Below are 23715 nucleotides of genomic sequence, written 5' to 3'. Positions count from 1 at the left end.
CTGAGGTGAAGTCAATTGTACTTCATTACAAATGTATTATGAAAACAAATGAAACACTTTGAAGGTTAATCATCTGCCAGTGGTAGAAATGGTAAAAAACTATTAGGACGGAAAATAACGAAGCCAATGTACGTCTCTATATTTTGCCTCATAACCCTAATTAGTTTATTGTCATATTTGTATGATTCTGAAAATTAATAAAAGAACACACGATTTGCTTATACTCATAATAAATTTCTAACATAACAGCAACATTTATACATTGTATAGATTGCCAATGTGGATCCTATTTCACATACATACGCGATCTAGTGTGTGTTTTCTGTCATACAGATTCTGCTGAATGCTACAACAAATAAATTAAAACAAAATGCAAACAATGAACGTAAAACAGACTAATTTTATAGCAACAGTGTCAGGCTACTACCTTGTTCAGGAATGTATCCATCAATATCCACGTAAAAGAAATCGTATTCCATTCATCTGCAGCTGGTAAAATAATCCTGCTCTGTGTCGCGTGTCTTACAACTGTCTCATTTGCGAAAAAGTAACACATCGTTTCACGTCTTTCGTTGGTGAAAACTAGATAAACCTCTCATTGGTCTCCCAAGATAGCACACCTGGCAACTAATTGTATGATGTCCACTATTCTAAGTAATTTAGTTGACCAATATTGAGCAATCAATCAACGCAAGGGTGGTTAATTCTTTGAAGGGAGGATGTTGTTTTTGCACTCACACTTTACGACAGGGTGTAGTCATCTACACACACTGCCTTTTGACAAATCCGCTAGAAGAACAAAAGTAATTAATCAATCAGTGTGTTATCGGTTAATCCTTTGATCGATGTTTGTTTTTGTAACTCAGGTGATAAACCCTCTTGCATCACTTACATGCACATATTACATAACATACAATACATTTGCCTTTACAGACCTTAATTTATAATGTTGAGTATTTACTCCAGACAGGAGAAATGCCAAATGGGAACCTTTGTTGAGTAACCGAAGTGGTGTTGCTACTAATTATACCTGTTATAAATTCATGAATTGACCATCAAGAGAATGATGACAAATAACACGTGTAGGTTTACACCATCAAACGCGAGTTACAGCAAGGAAGATGTAATCTCTGTGTCGCATGCAGCCTGAAAACACTTATGGGCCGAAACTGTTTTGAGGATACCAACGGAATTTCGTTACATAAGGAATACACACAGACATTTGCTGTGTACTTTGGTAAATAAGTGAAATAAGTTTTTTTTACGTAAGACAATTTTCAGATTTCTCTACCAAAGCCAAGGTCATCGTTTTTTTTTTGTTTACGAATTCAAATAAATCAACTGTGTGTTTTATTATCATAAATAATAAACCATTGTAGCTACCATAGCTACCAAAATTTACGTATGCTATTTGCTATCACAGCTCAACCAACACTCAAAACTACCTAAATATAAAGCTTTGCAATCTTCCGTACTGAAACAAATGGGTTGCTACGTGCCTGTAGACATCATATTTTCATGTAACATGATTAAATATAGAGGTTAAAACACAGAAATAGGATCAAATTGGATCAGTAAGTATACCATCCAAGCATCCGAAAAGAACTACACTGCTGGGATATATGGTTACGATCAGACAAGGAATACATGGATATTTTTAAACAAATGGCATGTGATGGACATCCGGCCTCCTGACTATTTAAGTGAAGAAATTTTGCTAATATGGACAGGAGCCCAGTTCCTTTGTCCGTCACGGTCGAAGGAGTGGGCGCTGACCAATTTGCGGTCTGCTTTCGTAATTAGACCGTTGGCGAGAAGCATTATTCGCTCCGCATCAGTGCCCCTTTAACATGAAAACGTGTCATGCTTGTTCGATCGTCCAACTTCTAAATGCCTTTGAAGAAGTTCATGCAGGTAAATGTTCAAACCCTAGAGTGAAAGAGTAAATCACAATGATCATATTGAATCCGAGTCATCGTTCGCTGATTGCGGTTACATTACAGAGAACAATAACAGACCCCAAAATTATACTGCATGGTTTTCTAAACCAAATCAACCTTGTCCATAGGTCAAAGGGAGATAACCACAACCACCACTAGATGTCACAGTCTGCTTCCGTGTTCTAAATGCAGACGACATGACGTGTTTAAATTTCTTTGTTTTGAGTGGGTCACAAGTCAGCAAAGTTTAAGGAACGTGAAAGAATAACATTCCCTGCCCAAAGGAGAGTTCTTCTCTTGACGTCTGCTTCACAGAATGTTTATAATCTAGTCAGCTACAGTCAAACGGGGATTTCAGAACGTGCCGATTTTTCTTCAGGCGCACTTGCCAGTGTCTCATCGAGACGTGACTTGTCGTTTGACAGCACGGGGATTACGACAGATTACGTAAAGATGCGAGGATAATCAGTCCTTATCAAGTGACCTAGGCGTCTCCCAATGACAGATATATGAACGATTAAGGTTGTCACATATATCTGAGGTTTGGTTCTGAAACGTATTGATAGTGTTCATAATGACCACTCCAATCAGTCATCATTGACCACCGCCAGCCGGGCACGACATTCCGGACTGTTGAGTTGTGTTCATATCGGAAATGACTCCTCTGTAGCCTGGTGATATGGAAGGCCTCGGTAACTCAACCTTTCAAGGGAATAGCACAGACAAGTTGGAGCGGTGACGGTGTCTCAAGATATGTTAAAGAGGCTTTGCAATGGTGGTCGGAGTGTTGACACAGCGTCCATGTCCTGATCCGATACTGTGCTTGGATCTCTGTATCTGATCTTGTCTCGTGTCCAAATTTTGGCTCTCTTGCATAATGCACACATAGTACAGTGTTTGTAATGTAAACATTGGATTACTCAGCTCGGATATTTTTACTCACAAGCACTGCTTACAACAAAGATGGCAAAAAGATATGACCATTTATTACGTCTTCTCCTAGTGGGGGACACTGGAGTAGGGAAGACCTGCCTTATTTGCCAGTACACTAAACATGAGTACTGCAACACTCACATATCAACTATTGGTAAGATTCTACATTTGTTTTCACTAGCATTTCTGCAAATCTTCAGTTTACAGAAGATTCTGCTAAAATTGTTGACCTGACACTATGACATTTAACTTATTTAGCCCCAGGGCATCATAAAACTGAATTGTTGGGATGCTTTCCAGATGGAAAAAAACAAGTTGAGGATTTGTAAAAACAATTATGTCATGGCTGTGTATATATATCGTATATGCTCTTGTATAAGTTACAACTGAAAAAATAAGTACATACCTTATTTTCTCTGTTAAGTGACACTTTCTGTTAAGGCAGGGTCAGTGCCTCCTAATGAACTGATTGAACTTGAGTTACAGCCCATTTCTAGCCATTACATTTCAATATATGGGAAGACTGAACATGTAAGGTAATGTCCCAATGCTACATGAAATGGCAAGGACTTTTGCTTTAGTGGATGCACTTTGACTGTCTGGATCCTTCTGCACAAAGCAGTTTCAGAGCTATGACAGTTGTAACTCCAATGTTCTAACTTAGGTTAATTGTGTTAAGATCATTTTCAAAGTGGATCCTGCTGGTCTAAACTAAGGTCAAGTTAATGCGGCACTTTGATGTCTCACATCCCCATATTATACCATGTTTTATTGTCAATAACAGTTTTGCAGGGTAGCATGGTTATTATGCACACAATAAAGCTGTGAATTAATTAAACTCTATGAGTGAATTAATGTTTCGTTATGAAAGAGCTCTAGATACTCTGTTTTTGTATATATAAGTTAGATCAACATAAGCAAAATACTTTCTGATTACTTTAATACAAATACATATGAATGGATCAAAACATCAATAGTACTATGAAAAAAACAAATATCTGAAGCCTTGATATGTGATTGCTCCAAAGCTGGAGCTGAAATTCCTGCATTTAACAATATTCATTTCTCACTTTTAATCTTGCGAGGAAACAAAATCAATTACCTGTTACTGCATGTTTATAGTCAGATAAGATTGTATTTACATTTCTTGCTATAAATAGACTAGTGATTATGTGTGTCTCAGTAAAGTGTATTCAAAATGGTGTACAGTTAAGTCTTGTTAATCCGACATTTTTCAGCAGATTAACGAGGATGTTGGATTAAATAAATGAGACTAAGTTATGTTTATTGAATTTCTTACGAACAAAAGTGTTGGATTAAGCTGATTGTTGGATTAAAGGAATTAACGAGACTTGACATTATATTGGATCGTGTATATTGGATGTATGTTACGTGTCTTCAAGATGATATCATTGATAGTAATGTAACTGTAATACCTTTTAAATCTTTTGGAGGGTAACCTAGTATTCACATCAAAGACTCAGGTGTGATTCTCCACATGGATACAATGTGTGAATGCATTTCTGGTGTCCCCCACCATGATATTGCTGGAATATTGATTAAAGCGGTGCAAAACCATATTCACTCACTCACTAAATGTTATTGCCTCAAGTGTAAGCAATACATGAATCAATGTTCAGTAACGACTGTTTTTGTTCATGTTTATTAAATTTGTACCATATGTACAGAAGAGTTAAAGTGATATATGATGTCAGAAGTGAACGATATATTATTAGCATGTTGGTTTCAACATGTTTATTCTTTATCAGTGATCATTAATAGTAAAAATGTTTCAGGTATAAGTGACAAGATGGCACTCGTAAGAGTTCAGGTTTTATAGTGGTGGTGGGGTAGCCTTGTTGTTAAGGTGTTCACTCATCATGCCAAATCCCCAGGTTTGATTCCCCACATGAGTACAATGTCACAACCCCATTTCTGGTGTCCCCTATAGTTATATTGCTTTATGTTGCTAAAAGCAGTGTAAAACACAACAAACTCACATATATTGCTAGAATATTGCAATAAAACTAAACTCACTCATTCACTCAAGTTTCGTATGTAATTGTAATTTATTTTATTTGTATTCCAAATCATGCACCAAAATGCAATTCACTATGTATTACTTCAGCTGTGGGCATGACCTTATCCTCAATCCTTTGTGAAATATGTGAAATGAGAGGATGCAGTGTGAGTCATTGGCTGACAGGATGTGTTGACAATTACCTCTAATATACTGTCTCCTCAATATGATCTCTTACATTGAAACCATGAATACAAGATATGACACTTTAACTCTATGATGACATTAAATGAAGTATATGATTAGGCATTATGGGTGAAAATAAAGTATTAAGATGGAAGGGAGTGGCAAGATTTATGATATCAAGTCAGGGTTTGTATGAATTGTCCATGCTGGAAAAAGTCCCTATATTCAATTAGTAAGTGGGGTATCATACTATTGAGGCAAATAAAAGTACTATTTAACCATATCCAGGCAAATGTCACCAGGAATCTCATACTGACCCAAGTAGGGAATGGAACCCAAGCTGACATGATGCGAGAAAACATTAAACGGCTACTCAGTTGTCTCATTAGCTCAGGAACTTACAAAATGTCAGGTAGTGAGGTATTTGAATAGACTTTAGAAATGATACTCATGAAAAGACGAATTAATGGATTTCACAGTATGTAATATAAGAAACATGATGTTCCAGAGCATATTCTTACTATTATCCTAAACCTTCATCAGGTGAATGGAAGCTTGGAGGCAGATAGCTGATGACAGGACTTAGAGTATACTCTGAAACGTGTTCCTATTACAGGAGATGACATCCTTAAATTTCCAGCTCAGTTAATGGGTTTAGGAAGACAGGAATGTAACACCATTGGGGGATGTTGCAATCTATAGGACATGGTATCTGTTGTCTTTCTGATCAGAGAGATGGTGAGTGAGTGAGTCTTTAGATGTCCACTGCTTTTAGCAATATTCCAGTCTAAGTAAACTTATCCTCAGTACTTTTGGTTACACCCCACTACTGAGTCTAACAATACCTTATGGCTGGTCGCGTCAGGTAACCTTTGAGATTGACCAATCAGAACACAGCTTACCAAATTGCGGAAGTGCACATATGCACATACCTTTTGAACTTTTTATCTTGAAAAGGTTCGAAATACACTGAGACTAAGTTTACTTAGACTGAGCAATATTCCCACAATATTATGGTGGGGGTCACCAGAAATGGGAAATACAACTTGAGTCTTCAGCTTGGTAAGCATATGCCTTCACCACTGGGCTAGCCTAGCTCCCATATTAGGAGGTGGAGTTAACAATAATGGACTTATATAATGTGCCTGTATCCACACATTGGTGCATGCTCAAGACGAGTTGTCAGGTATGCCCACATGGTATCTTAGTGTGTTCAGCAATAAACTGTTAACTGGAGATCTTTGCAAGGTTAAATATTGAATTGTGTGCTTTGTTTGTTCTGTCATCTGTGACAGCCACTGTAAACAGTTCTGTGTTAGATCCAATTAAATGCAGGAAGGATTCAATTAATGATAATATTTACGCTTTGTTAATAAATACCTAGATGGAAGGTTGTGTTTATTGCTTTGCCAATAATAAAATAATCATAAAATGGCAGTATGGTAGACATAATGTTCAGTCAAACGTTTAGTATGTTCAGTAGTTTAATGTAATTTGTATTTGTTTGTTTTATCTTATTTTTTATGACTAATGTTCAGGCTGCTCTTTTCTTGCCAACCATGCTAACTGAAGTTTACTTGTACGTGCTACCGTTATAGGTCTGACAAGCAGGTTTATTGTGAGAATTCATAGGTAGGTGAGACATCTTTCATAGAAAACTTATCCTAAGTGTTAAACGTTTTGATAAACATCAGATTTGGGTGAAATTTTGAGTGGGTCCAAATTGATGAAAATAATGTTTCTGGACCCCCTCCAATGTTAAACAGATGGGCAGATGTGAAATAGAGGGGGTCCTCACTGAATTTGATGAGTCAAAACACTCCAAAACCCTCTCTTGAGCCAACACTGACATGATGAAGATAATGAAAAGCTGTTTGTCTACAGAACTACAAAATTTATATGATAATTTGTCATAATTATTGGAAGCAATTTGATGAAAATGTAACTGATAAAACCTACAACTATGTGGAATGTAAAATAGTTAAAAGAAATATATTATTTCAAGGTCTTATTCTGGGCTCACTTGCACAAAGCGATCTTAGCACTGCAACTATTGTAATTCTTTATCCTGGGCGTAAGATAGCTGTAGCGCTAAGATCGCTTTGTGCATGTGGGCCCTGATTGTCCTCTTTATGCAACTTAAGGGTATTTTCTGGTGTGTTTACAGGACATTTATATTATGTAATTCTGTTAACAGCTGTGGTCACATGCGTGACTGAAGAAAAGCAATAACAAACCAATATTCCTTAATGTGTTGAATCACATTTTGTTTTAATTATGTAACAACATTGTGTCTAATCCATATATGGGCAAGGGTTGCTGTCACATACAGTCTTGAAACATCATTTCAGGGTCTGTTGATTACACAATGATCAACTACTATCACCCTATGATATAAAAGTGGACTCTTCTAGTTGATGTAGCTGATGGACAAAAATGTCTCATTAAAAGAGAATGGGGATGCATTTTTTTATCGCAGTTAGCCTACATTGTAAGCAAATAGAGACTACCATGGGTGATGTTGTGAGCCTAGCTGAGAAGAATGCCAACAGCATAACCTTTCTAGAACAACCCAATGACAGAAACATCTATTGATGTGGTACCATGTATACAGCATGTTAATATATTTATGTAACGCCACACTGACTTTGTATGGCCAATATATGGATGTCTATTATCTAGAAATGAAGGAACCATAAATCAGATTACCATGGATGAATGAATGATGATTTGGACTATACTTGTTGATGTAGAGATAAGGAATTGGGATAACTTAAAGGGGTTCTTCGACATTTGCAGTATTATCTGTTTTTTTCCTCTTGTAGAATTCATCTACAACAACAGAGAATTGGTATCAGAGGACAGATGTTTCAATTGCATATCTGTGAAAATAACAGTCTGTGAATCATGTTCTTACACTTTTATGATTACAATGTATTGCAGTACAGTCATGCTGTCTTTCATGATATCCTTGTTTTACACATTGTATGAAAGTGAATATAAGTTAATGACAAGTGTGGGATGCTTGTGTGGCCTAGTGGTTAAAGTGTTCACTCATCACGCTGAACACCTAGGTTCAATTTCCCACATGGGTACATTGTGTGAAGCCCATTTCTGGTGGCCCCTGCTGTGATGTCATTATAAAGTGGTGTAAAACCCAACTAACTCTCTCACATAATGACAAGACCAGAATAGTTTACCTGTATGGCAATTGGTTGGTAATGAGGAAGACATGTCTTTGGAATTTGTTTTTAATGCATAGATGAGATTTTAATATAGCTCTATGTGGCAAATGACAAAAACTTCTGCTCCGTTTGTGTTAATATCAAAATCTTTTCAAGATCCAATAATAAGAAATGTCCTGCTTGTCAAATTTCAGAAAAGCAAAGCACTGGCATTCACAACTATTGATAAATGAAACGCGGTAGCCCATTGTTAGACCGGACAACAATGAATCTACTGGGAACATTGTATAATTAGCGTCAGTGTATCTTTGCTTCTGATCTGCTAACATTTATAACAAACAACTGAAAATGATAGTTCAGGTAAAATACCCATTTTTAGATAATAATGTAAAGGGTAAATATAAGGCTGCTTTAACTCAGACTTGACGTAGCCATTTCCTTATAAAACTCGATGGTTCTAGCAGACTGGATAAGTGTATTAACTGTAGCAAAACAGTGCCGCCTGTAGACATTTGTCACCGAGGGTACAGGTGAAGGTGATGTTTACACAAGGATGTTGTAGACCAGATTCTTGTCTTGGATAGCGCTGACAGGCAGTTTGACCTGAGTTATGCACCATGACACACAGGGATGACCTGACTTTGTCAAGGCTACTGGGTCAGGTGTGTTGGTTTGGGCAAATATGTCCTGTCCCAGGTGGAGCCCACAAATACCCCGGAGGCTAAACCCATGCCCTTAGGCACAGGGGAGTGACGGGCTGGGATGGATCTATTTACCTGACACAGCAGTAGCTTTGGTGCTTATATTTATATTGATCTTCTCAATAATTATGTTTGACAGCTGTATGGAAATAATTAACCATGAGTATGGATGTGATCACAAATAATTGTATACCAGGATCATTTTGTATGGGTAATGGATTTCCTGACCTGCAATGTGTTACAAAATGTATGTTTCTTTTTTTCTAATTCATGAGGGGTTATTGGCATGGAAGTAATTTTGGTGATGTATCATTTTCAGGAAAATCAACTGATTTAAATGTTATTTTGAGTTAACACCTCCCAAAATGTGTTATTTTGTTGTGATGTTTATTGATAGAAGACCATTAAATCCTGTTGGCTTACTATCCAGGTTGCACATGGAAATGTGTTCGGTGAAAAGTTAGATTAACAACAGGCCTCTGAAATGAACAAATTTTCAGAAAAAAAGTGCATAGTAAAAAAAAATTATAATGACAAGGAACCCTGATACTTTCTTCATTGTCAACTGCCAGAACAGGGGACCATGTATTATTCAGCAGTGTCTGTACATATGTATGTCTCAATTCTTGTTAACGTGATAACTCATGTACTGTTGCACCCAGTGTCTTCAAATCTGGTGACAGCATATGTTAAGGGATTACGCAGAACCCAGTCAATTTGAGTGACCTTGACCTTATTTTCAATGTCACCACGACACTTTGACCACTGTTCAAACTCTTGCTAACACAATACCTCATGGACCGTCGTACTCAATGTCTTCAAATTTGTTGACAGCCTACATGAGGAGATTACGCAGACACCAGCTGATTTTGGTGACCTTGACCTTATTTTCAAGGTTACCACGGCACTTTGACCACTTTTCAAGCTCTTGTTAACATGTGAATTGTTGTATCTTCAAATTTGGTGACAGCCTGTATTTGGGGATGACACAAGACCCCAGCTGATTTCGGTGACCCAAACCTTATCTTCCAGATCACCATGACACTTTGAATTCTTTTCAAACTTCTGTTAACATGATATCTCATGGATGGTTGTACCAAATGTCATCAAATTTGGTGACAGCTTACATTGGGGCATTACACAGACTCCAGTCAATTTTGGTGACCTTGACCTTACTTTCAGTGTCACCACTACACTTTGACCACTTTTCAAACCCTTGTTAACACAAGATCTCATGGATTGCATATTTTGGCAGCCTACTTTGGTTGATTATGCAGACAACAGTCATGTGACAAAAACGTAATAAATATATTATAAATATTGTGTTCTTCTTCAGTGGTAAGGGGCACTGCCATATTAATGGCAAACACTTCTTCACTGGAAATCTAGATGGTCCACATTTTCTAGACTTGCATGGGCGTTCATGGAGATATTTGCTTAACTAACTGTATGACAGACTACATTGATACGAGGCGTTTAGTATATGATGGTCCCAAACTCCTTGTGTTGGAGTGTCACTGGCAAAGTATATCACCTGTACATCCTTGTGAGTGTCCTTTGGCACTTTTGAAAAAAAGACCCAACAATATTAGCCTGCAGATAGACAAAATGACTTATTTTGAGAGTTGGGTAAGATGATGATTGTCACAATTATTGCTACCTGTCAGATATTATAGACAGTATTGCACTTCATAGTCCATGCTACAACATAATCTGTTTTTGAGGATTTGATCCATGTATTTTTAATGTGCTTATTCTCATAAAGTGTCATGTATATGTAAATGATGGATGTTTTTCAGATGTACTCCAGACACAGAAACTGATAAGTAATATTGCATTTTAGAAAATGCAGGTTGTAATTTACAACTGTAAACGTTTTAAAAGTGTACGTTCAAGATGAACAGTGTTCTTTAATTCCTATTAAAATTTGTTTTTGTAGAGGATTTGGAGACAGATATGTTATTCAGTTTTGACTTTGTTAGTGTTGTTTTCCCACCCATGTTTATGACAGTTTATGTTTTTTTTACAGGAGTTGACTTTAAAGTCAAAACCATAGAAGTGAATGGGCAAATGGTGAAGATGCAGATATGGTATGCTTTTCTTTGTCTTGGTTTTCTATTGAATGGCAAGAATTACTGTAAGAATATGAACAGCGAAAAGTAAAGTGTTGATTTGTATTTTTTTTACTTGGAATGATACAAAAGTACAAGGAAACTATAAGTATGATTTATGTGACCCATGTTCAGGCCCCCCTAAGTAATGGAAGGAATTACAGCAAATTTGAAGGAATTGCATCTCAAATGTAAGCAAATGCAGCCCACTTGCGAAACAATTGCAGCGATATCGATAGTTTAGCGGTAATAACATAAACACAACGCCCCTTTCGGAAACAATGTAAGTAATACTTGAAACAAGATCAGCCATCTTCAGAGATTTCTCGGCTCTGTTGTGTGATTTGTCGGTGGCGTCCTAAAACTCACACATCAAAACATGGCATCACTGGAAGGAGCACTCATCTCCGTGAGCTTTGTTTTTAGTTTCTACTGTTTTCATTTTCATAATTATCCATCTTTGACCACCGGTGTACAATGCGTTAAGGTATGCGGTGTTGTCGGAGCTATAAATTATTTTTTTAGGAAAAGATTGTCACTGCAAAAAAGCATCATAAGTCATGCCCATGGAAGTTGTTTATGTCTGAACATCGGAAGCATCCTGGGGGCATTTGCCGTAATTCCTTCCATTACTTAGGGGGACCTGGCGTTGAAGAGAACATTATGGGTTTCAGTAATGTTATGGTAGTCCTCACATACAAGTTGCATTCTTTCAGGGATACGGCTGGCCAGGAAAGATTTGAAGCCATCACCAAGCAGTTTTATAGGAGGGCTCAGGTGTAGTAAAAAACTGGATTTACTGTCGTCTTGTCATACAGACCCTGGAATGCATATACATAGTGGAGTAGTCATAGAAACCATCAAACATGTATATCCAGTGGAGTAGTCTGTTATGTAGACTGTCAAACATGTATATCCAGTGGAGTAATCTGTCATGTAGACTGTCAAACATGTATATCCAGTGGAGTAGTCTGTCATGTAGACTGTCAAACATGTATGTCCAGTGGAGTAGTCTGTCATGTAGACTGTCAAACACGTATACCCAGTGGAGTAGTCTGTCATAGAGACTGTCGAACACGTATATCCAGTGGAGTAATCTGCCATGTAGACTGTCAAACATGTATATCCAGTGGAGAAGTCTGTTATGTAGACTGTCAAACACGTATATCCAGTGGAGTAGTCTGTTATGTAGACTGTCAAACACGTATATCCAGTGGAGTAGTCTGTCATGTAGACTGTCAAACATGTATATCCAGTGGAGTAATCTGTCATGTAGACTGTCAAACATGTATACCCAGTGGAGTAGTCTGTCATAGAGACTGTCAAACATGTATATCCAGTGGAGTAATCTGCCATGTAGACTGTCAAACATGTATATCCAGTGGAGTAATCTGCCATGTAGACTGTCAAACATGTATATCCAGTGGAGTAGTCTGTTATGTAGACTGTCAAACATGTATATCCAGTGGAGTAGTCTGTTATGTAGACTGTCAAACACATATATCCAGTGGAGTAGTCTGTCATGTAGACTGTCAAACATGTATACCCAGTGGAGTAATCTGCCATGTAGACTGTCAAACATGTATATCCAGTGGAGTAGTCTGTTATGTAGACTGTCAAACACGTATACCCAAGTGGAGTAGTCTGTTATGTAGACTGTCAAACATGTATATCCAGTGGAGTAATCTGCCATGTAGACTGTCAAACATGTACTGTAAAATCATTTATTTTCGTGCGGCTTAATTTTCGCGGAAACAGAAAATTTGACTAATTCGTGCGGTTTAATTTTCGCGCATCATCAAAGTACAGAAATCACGAGAGTATAACACAGGTAACTGTAAACTGTAAAGAAAACACTGACCCTAGCTGTCGTCCTGTCACCTGCCTAATTAGCTGGGGAAACATGGGCCTTCCGCTACATTGAGACACGCAATGGAGCACTGAAGAATCCATGTTGAGATTTGCGTAAGAAATCATTGACCTATGTGACCTCGACCCGTGACGCGCTCGGCCAATCAGGTACTCAGAAAGCTCTGTGCACGTGTACCAGTATTGTCAAACCACTACATGCGCAATGGATTATCCAGACCTACGACAACATATCCAAGAGGAAGGATTTAATCCAAAGCGGATTTCGCCAAGGTGGACTTTCAGACTAATTCACTAGTAGCAGGTGACCTGACATTTTTAATTTAGTAAAGTCGTGTGTATCGTGTCAATCAGAGACACTGAAAATGACGTGTTGAATCAACTATTTAATTTGTTTTTATGTATCTTTTTGTTTCACTGAGTCATGAATGAATGACGTGTACTTGTAGTCAAATTACTAGCAATACAAAACTAAAACTCAAAGCTCTTTGTTTGTTTTTATTTCCACAATTTATCATAATTATTCGCGGAGGTTTTATTTTTGCGGATAATTTTTGTGTGCGAAAAGCGCGAAAATTAACCCCCCGCGAATAGTAATGATTTTACAGTATATCCAGTGGAGTAGTCTGTTATGTAGACTGTCAAACACGTATACCCAGTGGAGTAGTCTGTTATGTAGACAGTCAAACACGTATATCCAGTGGAGTAGTCTGTTATGTAGACTGTCAAACATGTATATCCAGTGGAGTAGTCTGTTATGTAGACTGTCAAACACGTATACCCTGTGGAGTAGTCTGTTATGTAGACTGTCAAACATGTATATCCAGTGGAGTAGTCTGTTATGTAGACAGTCAAACACGTATATCCAGTGGAGTAGTCTGTTATGTAGACTGTCAAACACGTATACCCTGTGGAGTAGTCTGTTATGTAGACTGTCAAACACGTATATCCAGTGGAGTAGTCTGTTATGTAGACAGTCAAACACGTATACCCTGTGGAGTAGTCTGTTATGTAGACTGTCAAACATGTATATCCAGTGGAGTAGTCTGTTATGTAGACAGTCAAACACGTATACCCTGTGGAGTAGTCTGTTATGTAGACTGTCAAACACGTATACCCAGTGGAGTAGTCTGTTATGTAGACAGTCAAACATGTATATCCAGTGGAGTAGTCTGTTATGTAGACTGTCAAACATGTATATCCAGTGGAGTAGTCTGTTATGTAGACTGTCAAACACGTATACCCAAGTGGAGTAGTCTGTTATGTAGACTGTCAAACACGTATATCCAGTGGAGTAGTCTGTTATGTAGACTGTCAAACATGTATATCCAGTGGAGTAGTCTGTTATGTAGACTGTCAAACACGTATACCCTGTGGAGTAGTCTGTTATGTAGACTGTCAAACATGTATATCCAGTGGAGTAGTCTGTTATGTAGACTGTCAAACATGTATATCCAGTGGAGTAGTTTGTTATGTAGACTGTCAAACACGTATACCCAGTTGAGTAGTCTGTTATGTAGACCGTCAAACACATATATCCAGTGGAGTAGTCTGTCATACAGACCGTCAAAGACATATATCCAGTGCAGGCAATGCAAGTCAAGAATGTGTGGCAAGTTTAGATTGCAACAGTTTCTGAAAATGAAGAAAGTCTTTGGGCTTCTTGTTATTATGTTCTATGGAAATAATATATGAAGTGCTTTTTTTTATATAAACTATGTTTGGTTCAGAGAATAGATGACTACCTTTATTGTGGCAGTTAACATTTCGTTGGTTATTTACCTGATTTACCATCCTATGCAGTATGTTTCCATAATAATATTTTCAGAATAACTGGTCAGGCTGCGTCACAGAGTGTTCATAAATACTGCTGATAATCTATAGCATTGACCAGTTCTCTTGAAGTGTTGGATGGTGAGGTGGCCTAGTGGTTAAAGCATTCACTCGTCATGCTGAAGGCTCGGGTTCAATTCCTCACATGGGTACAATGTGTTTTGAATGTGTTTAAACAGCGTAAAACCAAACTCACTCACTTGAAGTGTGGCTGATGTGTATACTGATATGATTTTTATCCCTTGTCTCTTCAGGGTGTGATGGTTGTGTATGATATATGCAGCCGGAGTTCCTACGAGTCACTACCAAAGTGGATTTCCTATGTCAGACAGGTCAGTAATATAGCTACCACTTCATACTGAGTTGTGTTTATGCAGCCCTGAACAAAAGTTATAGCATGATACATGAGCTTAATGTAAAACGAAAGCTCAAAGAGGCAGGTCATAAGCATGTACCAACCTTGAACCCTACCCACAATGCCTGCTTTTCTTCAGGATTCAACTTAACAAAAATACTTCAATCTGTACTTCAGTGAAAAAGTGTAATCCCCAATATAACATATGTTACTGTAGTTGCCAGATTGAAGTTAGGTAAGAATACATATATTCACATTGTAATGAGATTTTAAAACCTCATCCTTGGGATAAGACATATCCTTTGGATTCAGGTGTTAAAAAACTGATATGTTATATGGTTGAATACATAAAGATATGATATCATACATGTAAAATCTAACTAGTATCTGTATGTTAATTTACACAATGGGTATAAGGCTTGTTGGAATTCTTTTGCATATTCAGTGAATCGAACTATAACGTTTAATGAATATATTTGTCATTAATGATCACACAAATCAAATATTCATTAATTTCTTATGAAGGAGTGGGGTTATTTTTCTGAATTTGATTGTTATTTCTCCAAACCGAAAATAATAACTGTCAGTTCTTTGAAGTTATGGCCAAGCAGAAAGAAAATTTTGAATTTGTAAATGTTCTTAACTATAAAGAATCATTAGTTCCTTAAAAGTTGGGAGGTGGGATAGCCTGGTGGTTAAAGCATTGGCTCGTCATGCAGGAGACCAAGATTCGATTCCCCACAATGTGTGAAGTCCATATGTGGTCTGCCCCATCATGATATTGCTGGAATATTCCTTAAAGCAGCATTAAACCATACTCACTCGCTCATTCATGCACAGTAAATTTTCATATGAAGGTGGAAGATATCCAGGCCAGGCAGATAATCGCCAACAGTGTTTCATTTATATATTTAACTGGATAGCAGCATGATCAGTTGCCATGATTGTCAAGACGTGTCAAACCATGTATTTTGTAATTGTTTCACTGATATAATGAAAGACACATCAGTTGCTGACTTGTTATTGTATTTGCTACCAATAGCCAGTGGTATCCAATATTTGTTTCATTGCCGAATACCTGTATATGTGATATGTGTTGTATTTGCCTCATAGTGGATTTTTACTGCTACCAGTTAGAACTGGTCTATAATCTATCATACAACTTGTTGGGTAACAACTTCTTGTTTATTTGATAGAGTGACATTTCAGTGTACTCTCTTAAAGCAACCCAGGCCTGTTCATATAGGTTAACTAACAGTATCATGTGATCTGGCTCATTGACATTGTAGACACATGTCATTGTATCTCTGTGTAGATCGATGTTGATCACTAGATTGTCTGGTAAAGACTGAAATATTTTTCGACTGCTGCCAAATAGCAGAAGAATATTGTGTGGCATTATCTAACAAACAAACACAAAATTGCTTGATAAGCCATTCCAATTCCACAGAACTACTAATTTATTGACAAATTAAAAAATATGTTGGCATGTGTGATGAAGGATATTTGCTTGAAACTATTTTCCAGTTTGCAAAGGAAGACACCGTGATAATGGTGATGGGCAATAAAAAGGATGAAGAAGACTCTAGAAGAGTTGATACTGAAGAGGCAGAAACGGTTTGTGAAAATGAGACATACTGTATATAATCCCCTGCATCTTAGAGATGTTTTCTTGTCATTCAACAGCTTCATTATCACTCAAATATTTACATATAAATGTAGCTGAAATATTGCTGAATGCAGTGTCACTAATTCCATGAACTTTTGACAAGCCCTGGTTCCTTTCTATTTTGAAAGATCATATTTGGGTCATGGCTATTTTTTTTAGTGCAGTTCCTTAACAGTAGCATTAGCATTTCTACTGAGATAAGAACTGCTAAGGAAAGATTCACAAACACAGATTTCACAACAAAATACAACAATTATGGAAAATATTTATGGTTTGCTGTGATGATAAAACTTGTGGCAGATAACATCCTACATATATGCATGCTTTCCTCCATAAGGTGATGATTACTTGTATTTTGTTGCAGTTTGCCGAGAACAATAACTGTCAGTTCTTTGAAGTTAGCGCCAAACGGAGAGAAAATTTGGAAGTTGTAAGTTTTCTTTAAAAGTCATCATTGTCTTTTTCATCAGGGAATTCTATTTGGGGAAATATAGGGATAAAATATTGTAATGTGTTCTCATATATTTTACTGTCACTATAGATCTTGACTTTCAGTTGGAGAATTGTAACCAGAATGTGTTAGATGGATATAGAAGCCCAGTTTGCCCTGAAGTCATCCCTGTGTTGTCAAACAAATAACTTTGTTTTCAGTAGACACTCTGTATGCAATTCAGAGCAAGTATTCTTTATCAAAATATTGTGTGTTTCAGCCGTTCTATGAAATGTGCAGGCAGATATTAAGCACACAGGATCAGAAGAACTCCAGCTATTCAATCCATGAGGATGATAACTCAGCGATTGTGATAGACAAGTCCATGACTGGCCGGAACAACTCGGACACATCACAACTGATCACGTCAGAGGAGGATGACGATGATGAAGACAAGGTGGTACGACCAATCTACAGCAAGTGGGCATGTTGTAGTATATTGTAAACAGTCTACAGTGTTCTTGTTATACCATATAGTAAATAAAACAAAAAATGGCATACAGTAATAGGTATGGCTGGAAAATGAAAACAATGAAATAATGCCATGCCAGGTTGAATTTGAAAATTTTATCTTATTCCTCTACAGAAATTTTGCTTTGTGTTTTCTCTGTGACATTACGTACGTCCTCAATTATTCAGTGAATCCATTTTCCCCTGTACCTTGATAAATATAGGAATCTGCCAGCATGGTATACACATTTTGTATCTGGTTGACGTTACATGACACTATGGGACGAGGCTATTAGAAAAGAATAGAACAGTCTTGATAACTGAGGATTTGTTCCATCCAGGATGATGGTAGTAAAACAGTCTCATGTTTTCTCCATGTATCAAGGTATTAAAGGTATATTAAAGGTAAACCTCTGATGCACTATATGCTTAGCTGTGCATCTGAGTCACTTTACTTTAATGTCATGAAACCAAAAGCAAAATCTTATTGCATAATATTAGAACAAGCTGAAATTAACTAGTCATGACAGTTGAGTGTAAACTAGTTGATAAAAACAACTTTATCAGACAGAAAGACAGGCAGACTGACAGACTGTCTAACTTAGTGGTAGCAGTGCCTCAAAGAGCCTCTCTTAAAGACGCAAGTATTGATACTTCATACAGCAAAGCATGTGTGTTTTTGAACCCCAGAACCCTTGAAATCTTGAATCTGCTGGTGTTGATGCCATGTTCTGTCTTCTAGTCTCTAGTCTTGCAAAGGCTTACAGAATGATGTATTACTAACTAAAGTACTGTCGGAAATAGAAAAGTTTTTTGGCTGTTTTTCTGTATCCCACAAATTTGCACAACTGCAAATAGGATATGTTGAAATAACTCACTTCGGCCTAACTGGGCATTCAGAGGGATGCATAAGAGGATATCCAGAAAAGCATGTTTACATGTGAAATCAGGCAATACTTTGGAAAAATACGAAAAGCTGCTGAAAACAATAGATCAGGCTGTAGACAGTTAGATTGCTCAGCCAGGTATGATGACGGACTGTCGACTCACATGGTATGAAATGCATGCACTGCTGACTGGCGCAAGGGGTCATCTCAAAGATATTTTGTGCTGTTTCATGTGTTTTGAATATGTCTCATCTGTTGATTAACATTTTATATGTCTTTCTGTAATGAACTTTATGTTAAGAGATGTGAAAGAGTATGATACCTGATACCCATAGAAAAGCTTCATGGACTGGACTGGATATTTTTTGTACATTGTTATAATATGCCGTCTATTCCCCAGTTTAATTCCCCTGAAGGATTATCATATCATAGCTGATATCTCTATCCCCAAGCCCGGCCGAAATCATCGTCTGCGACACCTGTCCTGGTTTTGCTTTTGAGAGGAGCCCTCCTACCTGTTTCTTGTTATACATAGTGATCGTGAGACTCTGTGGTAGCTACACAGTTAATAGTTTCACCATGAAAGTTATTTTTTTTTTTATGACAGCTATTGTTCATAATAAGCTAAGTCTAATTTAAGAATGCACATTTAAACAGGGCCCTCCATAATACAATATCATCATACACTAATTTGCAAAAAAGCCATAGTCTGTTCCAAATAATTTGGACTTTGAAAATATTTGCATTGCTCGTTTCTGTGTTTTTCTATTTCCGACATTACTTTAGTTATTTCATAAGTGCACTAACACAAAGCCTGAGTGAACTGCCCTATGAAATAGTGCCAAATGATTTTCTGCCATGTTTGTTTGCATGAGCAGTCACATATGGAGAAACCACTGTCCGATTATTTGAAGAACCTGGTGTATGAGACATGCTTTAGGATACTGGATTGCAATACCAAGTTTATGCATTAGTAGAAACGTCCATTATATGATGAAATTATGTCTCTTCCAGTTACAGGTTGCTTCCAGTTGTGTCAGATATGTCTGAATCTTAACAAACTGAACTGTGAGACACTAAATGTGGTGTCTCATAACATGCTTGTGCAGGATGGTGTTTGCTGCATCCAAGTAGACATGATTGTAGTTAGTCATCTTGGGGGAAACTCTGCAGTTAGTGGACCACATATGTTTGTGGGAGATGATTAAAACATGACAGTCCTTGAGCATGTTGTTATGGTAAAATGAAAACAAGCGGTATAGGCTTGAACTGAGACTGAATTTGAGTCTGATTTGGTTTGGGTGTAAAGTGTCCCGATGTGCTGGTGATGAGTTAAGGTACACAAACTGTATTTCCCAATGTTTCTTGCAGCCATTATTTAGCTTCAGTCTATGTTGTAGAGCATATTCAAAACAAGGTTTATCTGAAACCAGGAAGAAAAGAATAGTGTTAGACAAATGAATTTATTGTATATATAAAATATTTCGTTAACTGGTGCTGAAATAATTATTATTATGAGTTTGTAAATTACACTGTAGAGATTATGTCTCTCTTTTCACTTCGGACTCTCAAGAACTGTTCACAGTTTGTAAGACTTACAGGGTTGGTCTTTACCAAAGGGTCACTAGTCTGAAAGTGGTAAAACAGTTGTATGAATGTCCAATTTCACGAGTAAAACATAAATTGAATGACAGGTTGTATTTTACTTTATCCCAGACAATATTCTCTGTAGACATGGTTAAAGGAGGCTTATGATATTAAAATGCATTGAAGTTTGATGTTCGATGAAGAAAGTTGGAGTATAATTTAATTAGGTACTGATCAGATACCAAACCTTGTGCTTTCCATTATTTACCGGTAATTGATTACAGAGATAAAACTGAAACATTGAACTTTTCGTGATCATGTGACCATCAGATTTAGCGTTTTTTTAGCTTTGGTTGTTAATATTGAATATGTGCCATAGCAATGTTTGAGCTGATGTCAACAAGAATGAATATGGTATGTTTGTATGGTGTATAATGTACCAGTAATGTGAATGTGATCACATATCAAGATATCTATTGTGTGTTGAAGATTTTGTATTCATGTTTTTAAATGGGACAGAACTAAGTGAGACTCTCATTCCATTCCACATATGAATATTGTCATACAGATGAAATATCAAGTAATGTTTTAACAGATTGTACAGACTAAACTCACCTGGCTCTTGGTGGAAGGCAGGGCTTGTAATGTGAAAGCTGTCAGCCTACCACCTCAATAGATATATTGTCATCTGTTTAGCTCATCTGAACTTTGCATGTCGTAGTATTGTGTCTAAACCATTTACAATTGTGGCATCTCATCTGAAACCACAAAGCCTTTGAACCTTTTAACTGTTCCAGAATGATCCCAGTGTAAGGTGATGCAGTCTTGCCAATTAGTAGACTTGATACTTTCCCACAGTAGTCACTATACTGCTTCATCCATTCTGTATGTTCATGGATGCATATTCCTGTGAAACCCTTGCACCTGTGTTTGAAAATAAGGTTGTTCTTTGAGTCTTTTAGATGTTGGTATCTGCATCTATAGACACATCACTTGCTCTAGGAAAAAAGGACCCCTTGACTTTCAAGCTTAATTTGTAACACTGAGGAGACATTGATGAAAAAGTGGTTAAGTGGTAAAGAGCAGATAGCAACTTCTGGAAGAAATCCTGGAACTGGTTATGGAAAATGAGCCAAGTTTTACATACATGTGTATGTTTGCACGACAGTGCAATCTGATGTTCACAGTTGTAGATATTTATTTTTGCATGGATACTTTACATCCATTATCTTGCTATGCAATTCTCAGTGTTTGCCTTGAAATGCTTGCCTTACTTTTCCTATGAATTTTAAAGTCTCTTTATTGGTCAGTTAGTGTAGACATTTAGTGCCTCCTTAAAGTCATTTCATGTTTACTTGAATGGCTGCTGCAGATATGAACAAATATATAGAGAAGTTAAACTGTGTGTCTTCTTTGTTAAGGAGAGTAACTCTTAGTGAAATAACTGTCTGTTATGATAATTCCCTAAACTCATATTTACTATTTTGGTCTTGGACCACCATGCTTTAAGCTGAGAGGCTTCACGTGACCATGAGTTTAAAGCTGCATCACATCGAAATGTATTTTGTGGCTCTAGCTTTGATTACAACCAATGGCCACTACTGTGTGAGAGAAATGAAGATTGATGCATCTGGTTTATCCAGTCTTGTCTTGGAATCTTACCCATGGTTTTAGCCAAAAGCACATTTAACCTTCCCATTGGCCTGTTTACATTTAGTATAATAATTGTCAGGTCTGTAGGTTCCAGTGAGGCTCTACTGCTGAGTGAACCTTCTGTTATTCATGCCCAACTACTGCACTGTTATCAGCCACATTGTTGCTGTACACAACAAACTTAGGATTCGTTCCCACCCATGGTTGCTCCTATTATTGAGTCTCAGGTCCATGGCTGTTTGATGTCGGTATTTTTAAATCTGCATTGAGTACTTCATAGTTACTCTTCAGACTCCAATATGTGACGACCAACTTTTCACTTCAATATCTGACCACCAGCCTTTGCATTCTAATACCTGACTTTCACTTTTACATGACAATACTTTGCACTCAGTTATACATTCCAGTGCTAGACACTCACTTTATACTTGATGCTTGACATTCAATTCAAACACTCCAATACCTGACACTCACTTTAATTATTCATTTCCACCTTTATCTTAATCAAAACCATATAACAAATCGTGTTATATGTCTATGTATCAAACTATTTTTACATTTTGAATATAACTATATGACAGCTTTATACTCACTAAATTTTGATTATGTTTTACTGTTTAAGAATTGATTAATAATAATTGGTTAATAATATTTCAGTTGTAAAGTTGATGGTCAGTCAGTTAATGACATATCTGTGTCCAAAGAAATCACAAAGTGATCATAAATATCAGTGGTAAGATGTAGACTCCTGAACTAGACTAAAACAATAGCTGTTGAGGACTGGCCATTATTGAAAACTGATCAAAAGTTGATCATTAGTTCTTCGCCTCTAAATAAACGCTTATCGAAATGATGATCATCAAGTGACTACCTCTGAATGAACACCGATCATGGTTTTTCAAATGATTCCAAACAAGTGTATTGACAAATGAACCAGTGGTCATTGACAAGGGACACAAGTTCACACCCACCTGCCCTGACTGGGTTTGTTATCGTGGCTGCTTCATTTTGAAGCAGGTAAACCCAAGTACAAAATACTGGACTTTTGATTTGTGATTGTATACTTATAATTTTGTTTATTTGTATTTTCACAATCACCAATGCATTTTATATATCATGCACAAGTGATAACTGTGTTTTAATTATGTTTGACTTTTTGGTTGCATATGACCTTTAAGCAAAACTATTCATATAAGAAGTTGAAATTCTTGAAATATACGAGTTAGCTGATTCACTAAATGGTACCATGGTCAAAATTAGAATTTGTATATCAGCTACCAGGATAGTGACTCATTTATTGAATTCACATCGTAGATCTAAGCTAGTTGGTCTGACTGCTGCTTGTTTAGTGTATATTATGTTCAGACACATTTCCACAGTCTATAGAGGAGGAAGTATTTTGACTATAACAAAGATCTTTTAGAGATCCATTGTTTCAGTAAGTAGTTAATGCAGTCTTTAATCCAGCATTGTAGGATGAATGTGTGAATGTTGGATGCAAAACTGAGCATTTATTTGTCAGATAAAAGTCAGTGTAGTATATTAAGACCAATCAGACTAACCTGACCTTATCAAAAAAATAGAAGCATTGTCACACAAAGGTTCATTATTACTTTATGTACATGTCTATTGTTTAGATTGTATTTATTTATGAATTTTTATATTTATACAAAATTCAGTCTTTTCCCCAGAACATGAATTCATTTTTGTCAGATGATTCTTTTTAATGTTTATTTATTAAGCCATTCAGACAATCTATTCATTATACTTTCAAATATTTTGTCCCATCAGAAGAGTCCTCATATATGTACATTTCACATTCCTTGTTTCCTGAATTCTGTATTCC

General features: G+C 36.9%; 1 protein-coding gene across 1 annotated transcript; it reads left to right on the top strand.

Annotated features, from left to right (window-relative positions):
* The first annotated feature begins 2106 nt into the window (after positions 1-2106).
* Positions 2107-17829, top strand: LOC137294540 (ras-related protein Rab-13-like). The gene is made up of 7 exons (XM_067825579.1): positions 2107-3027; positions 10995-11055; positions 11793-11853; positions 15033-15110; positions 16661-16750; positions 17167-17232; positions 17513-17829. The coding sequence occupies exons 1-7, from the start codon at positions 2904-2906 to the stop codon at positions 17735-17737; spliced, it is 705 nt and encodes a 234-aa protein (XP_067681680.1). The 5' UTR covers positions 2107-2903; the 3' UTR covers positions 17738-17829.
* The last annotated feature ends 5886 nt before the right edge of the window (positions 17830-23715 follow it).

Source organism: Haliotis asinina, chromosome 8 (genome assembly GCF_037392515.1).
Source record: "Haliotis asinina isolate JCU_RB_2024 chromosome 8, JCU_Hal_asi_v2, whole genome shotgun sequence".
Taxonomy (NCBI): domain Eukaryota; kingdom Metazoa; phylum Mollusca; class Gastropoda; order Lepetellida; family Haliotidae; genus Haliotis; species Haliotis asinina.
The sequence above is the reverse complement of the archived record's forward strand: the minus strand, read 5'-3'. Positions and strand labels throughout refer to the sequence as shown.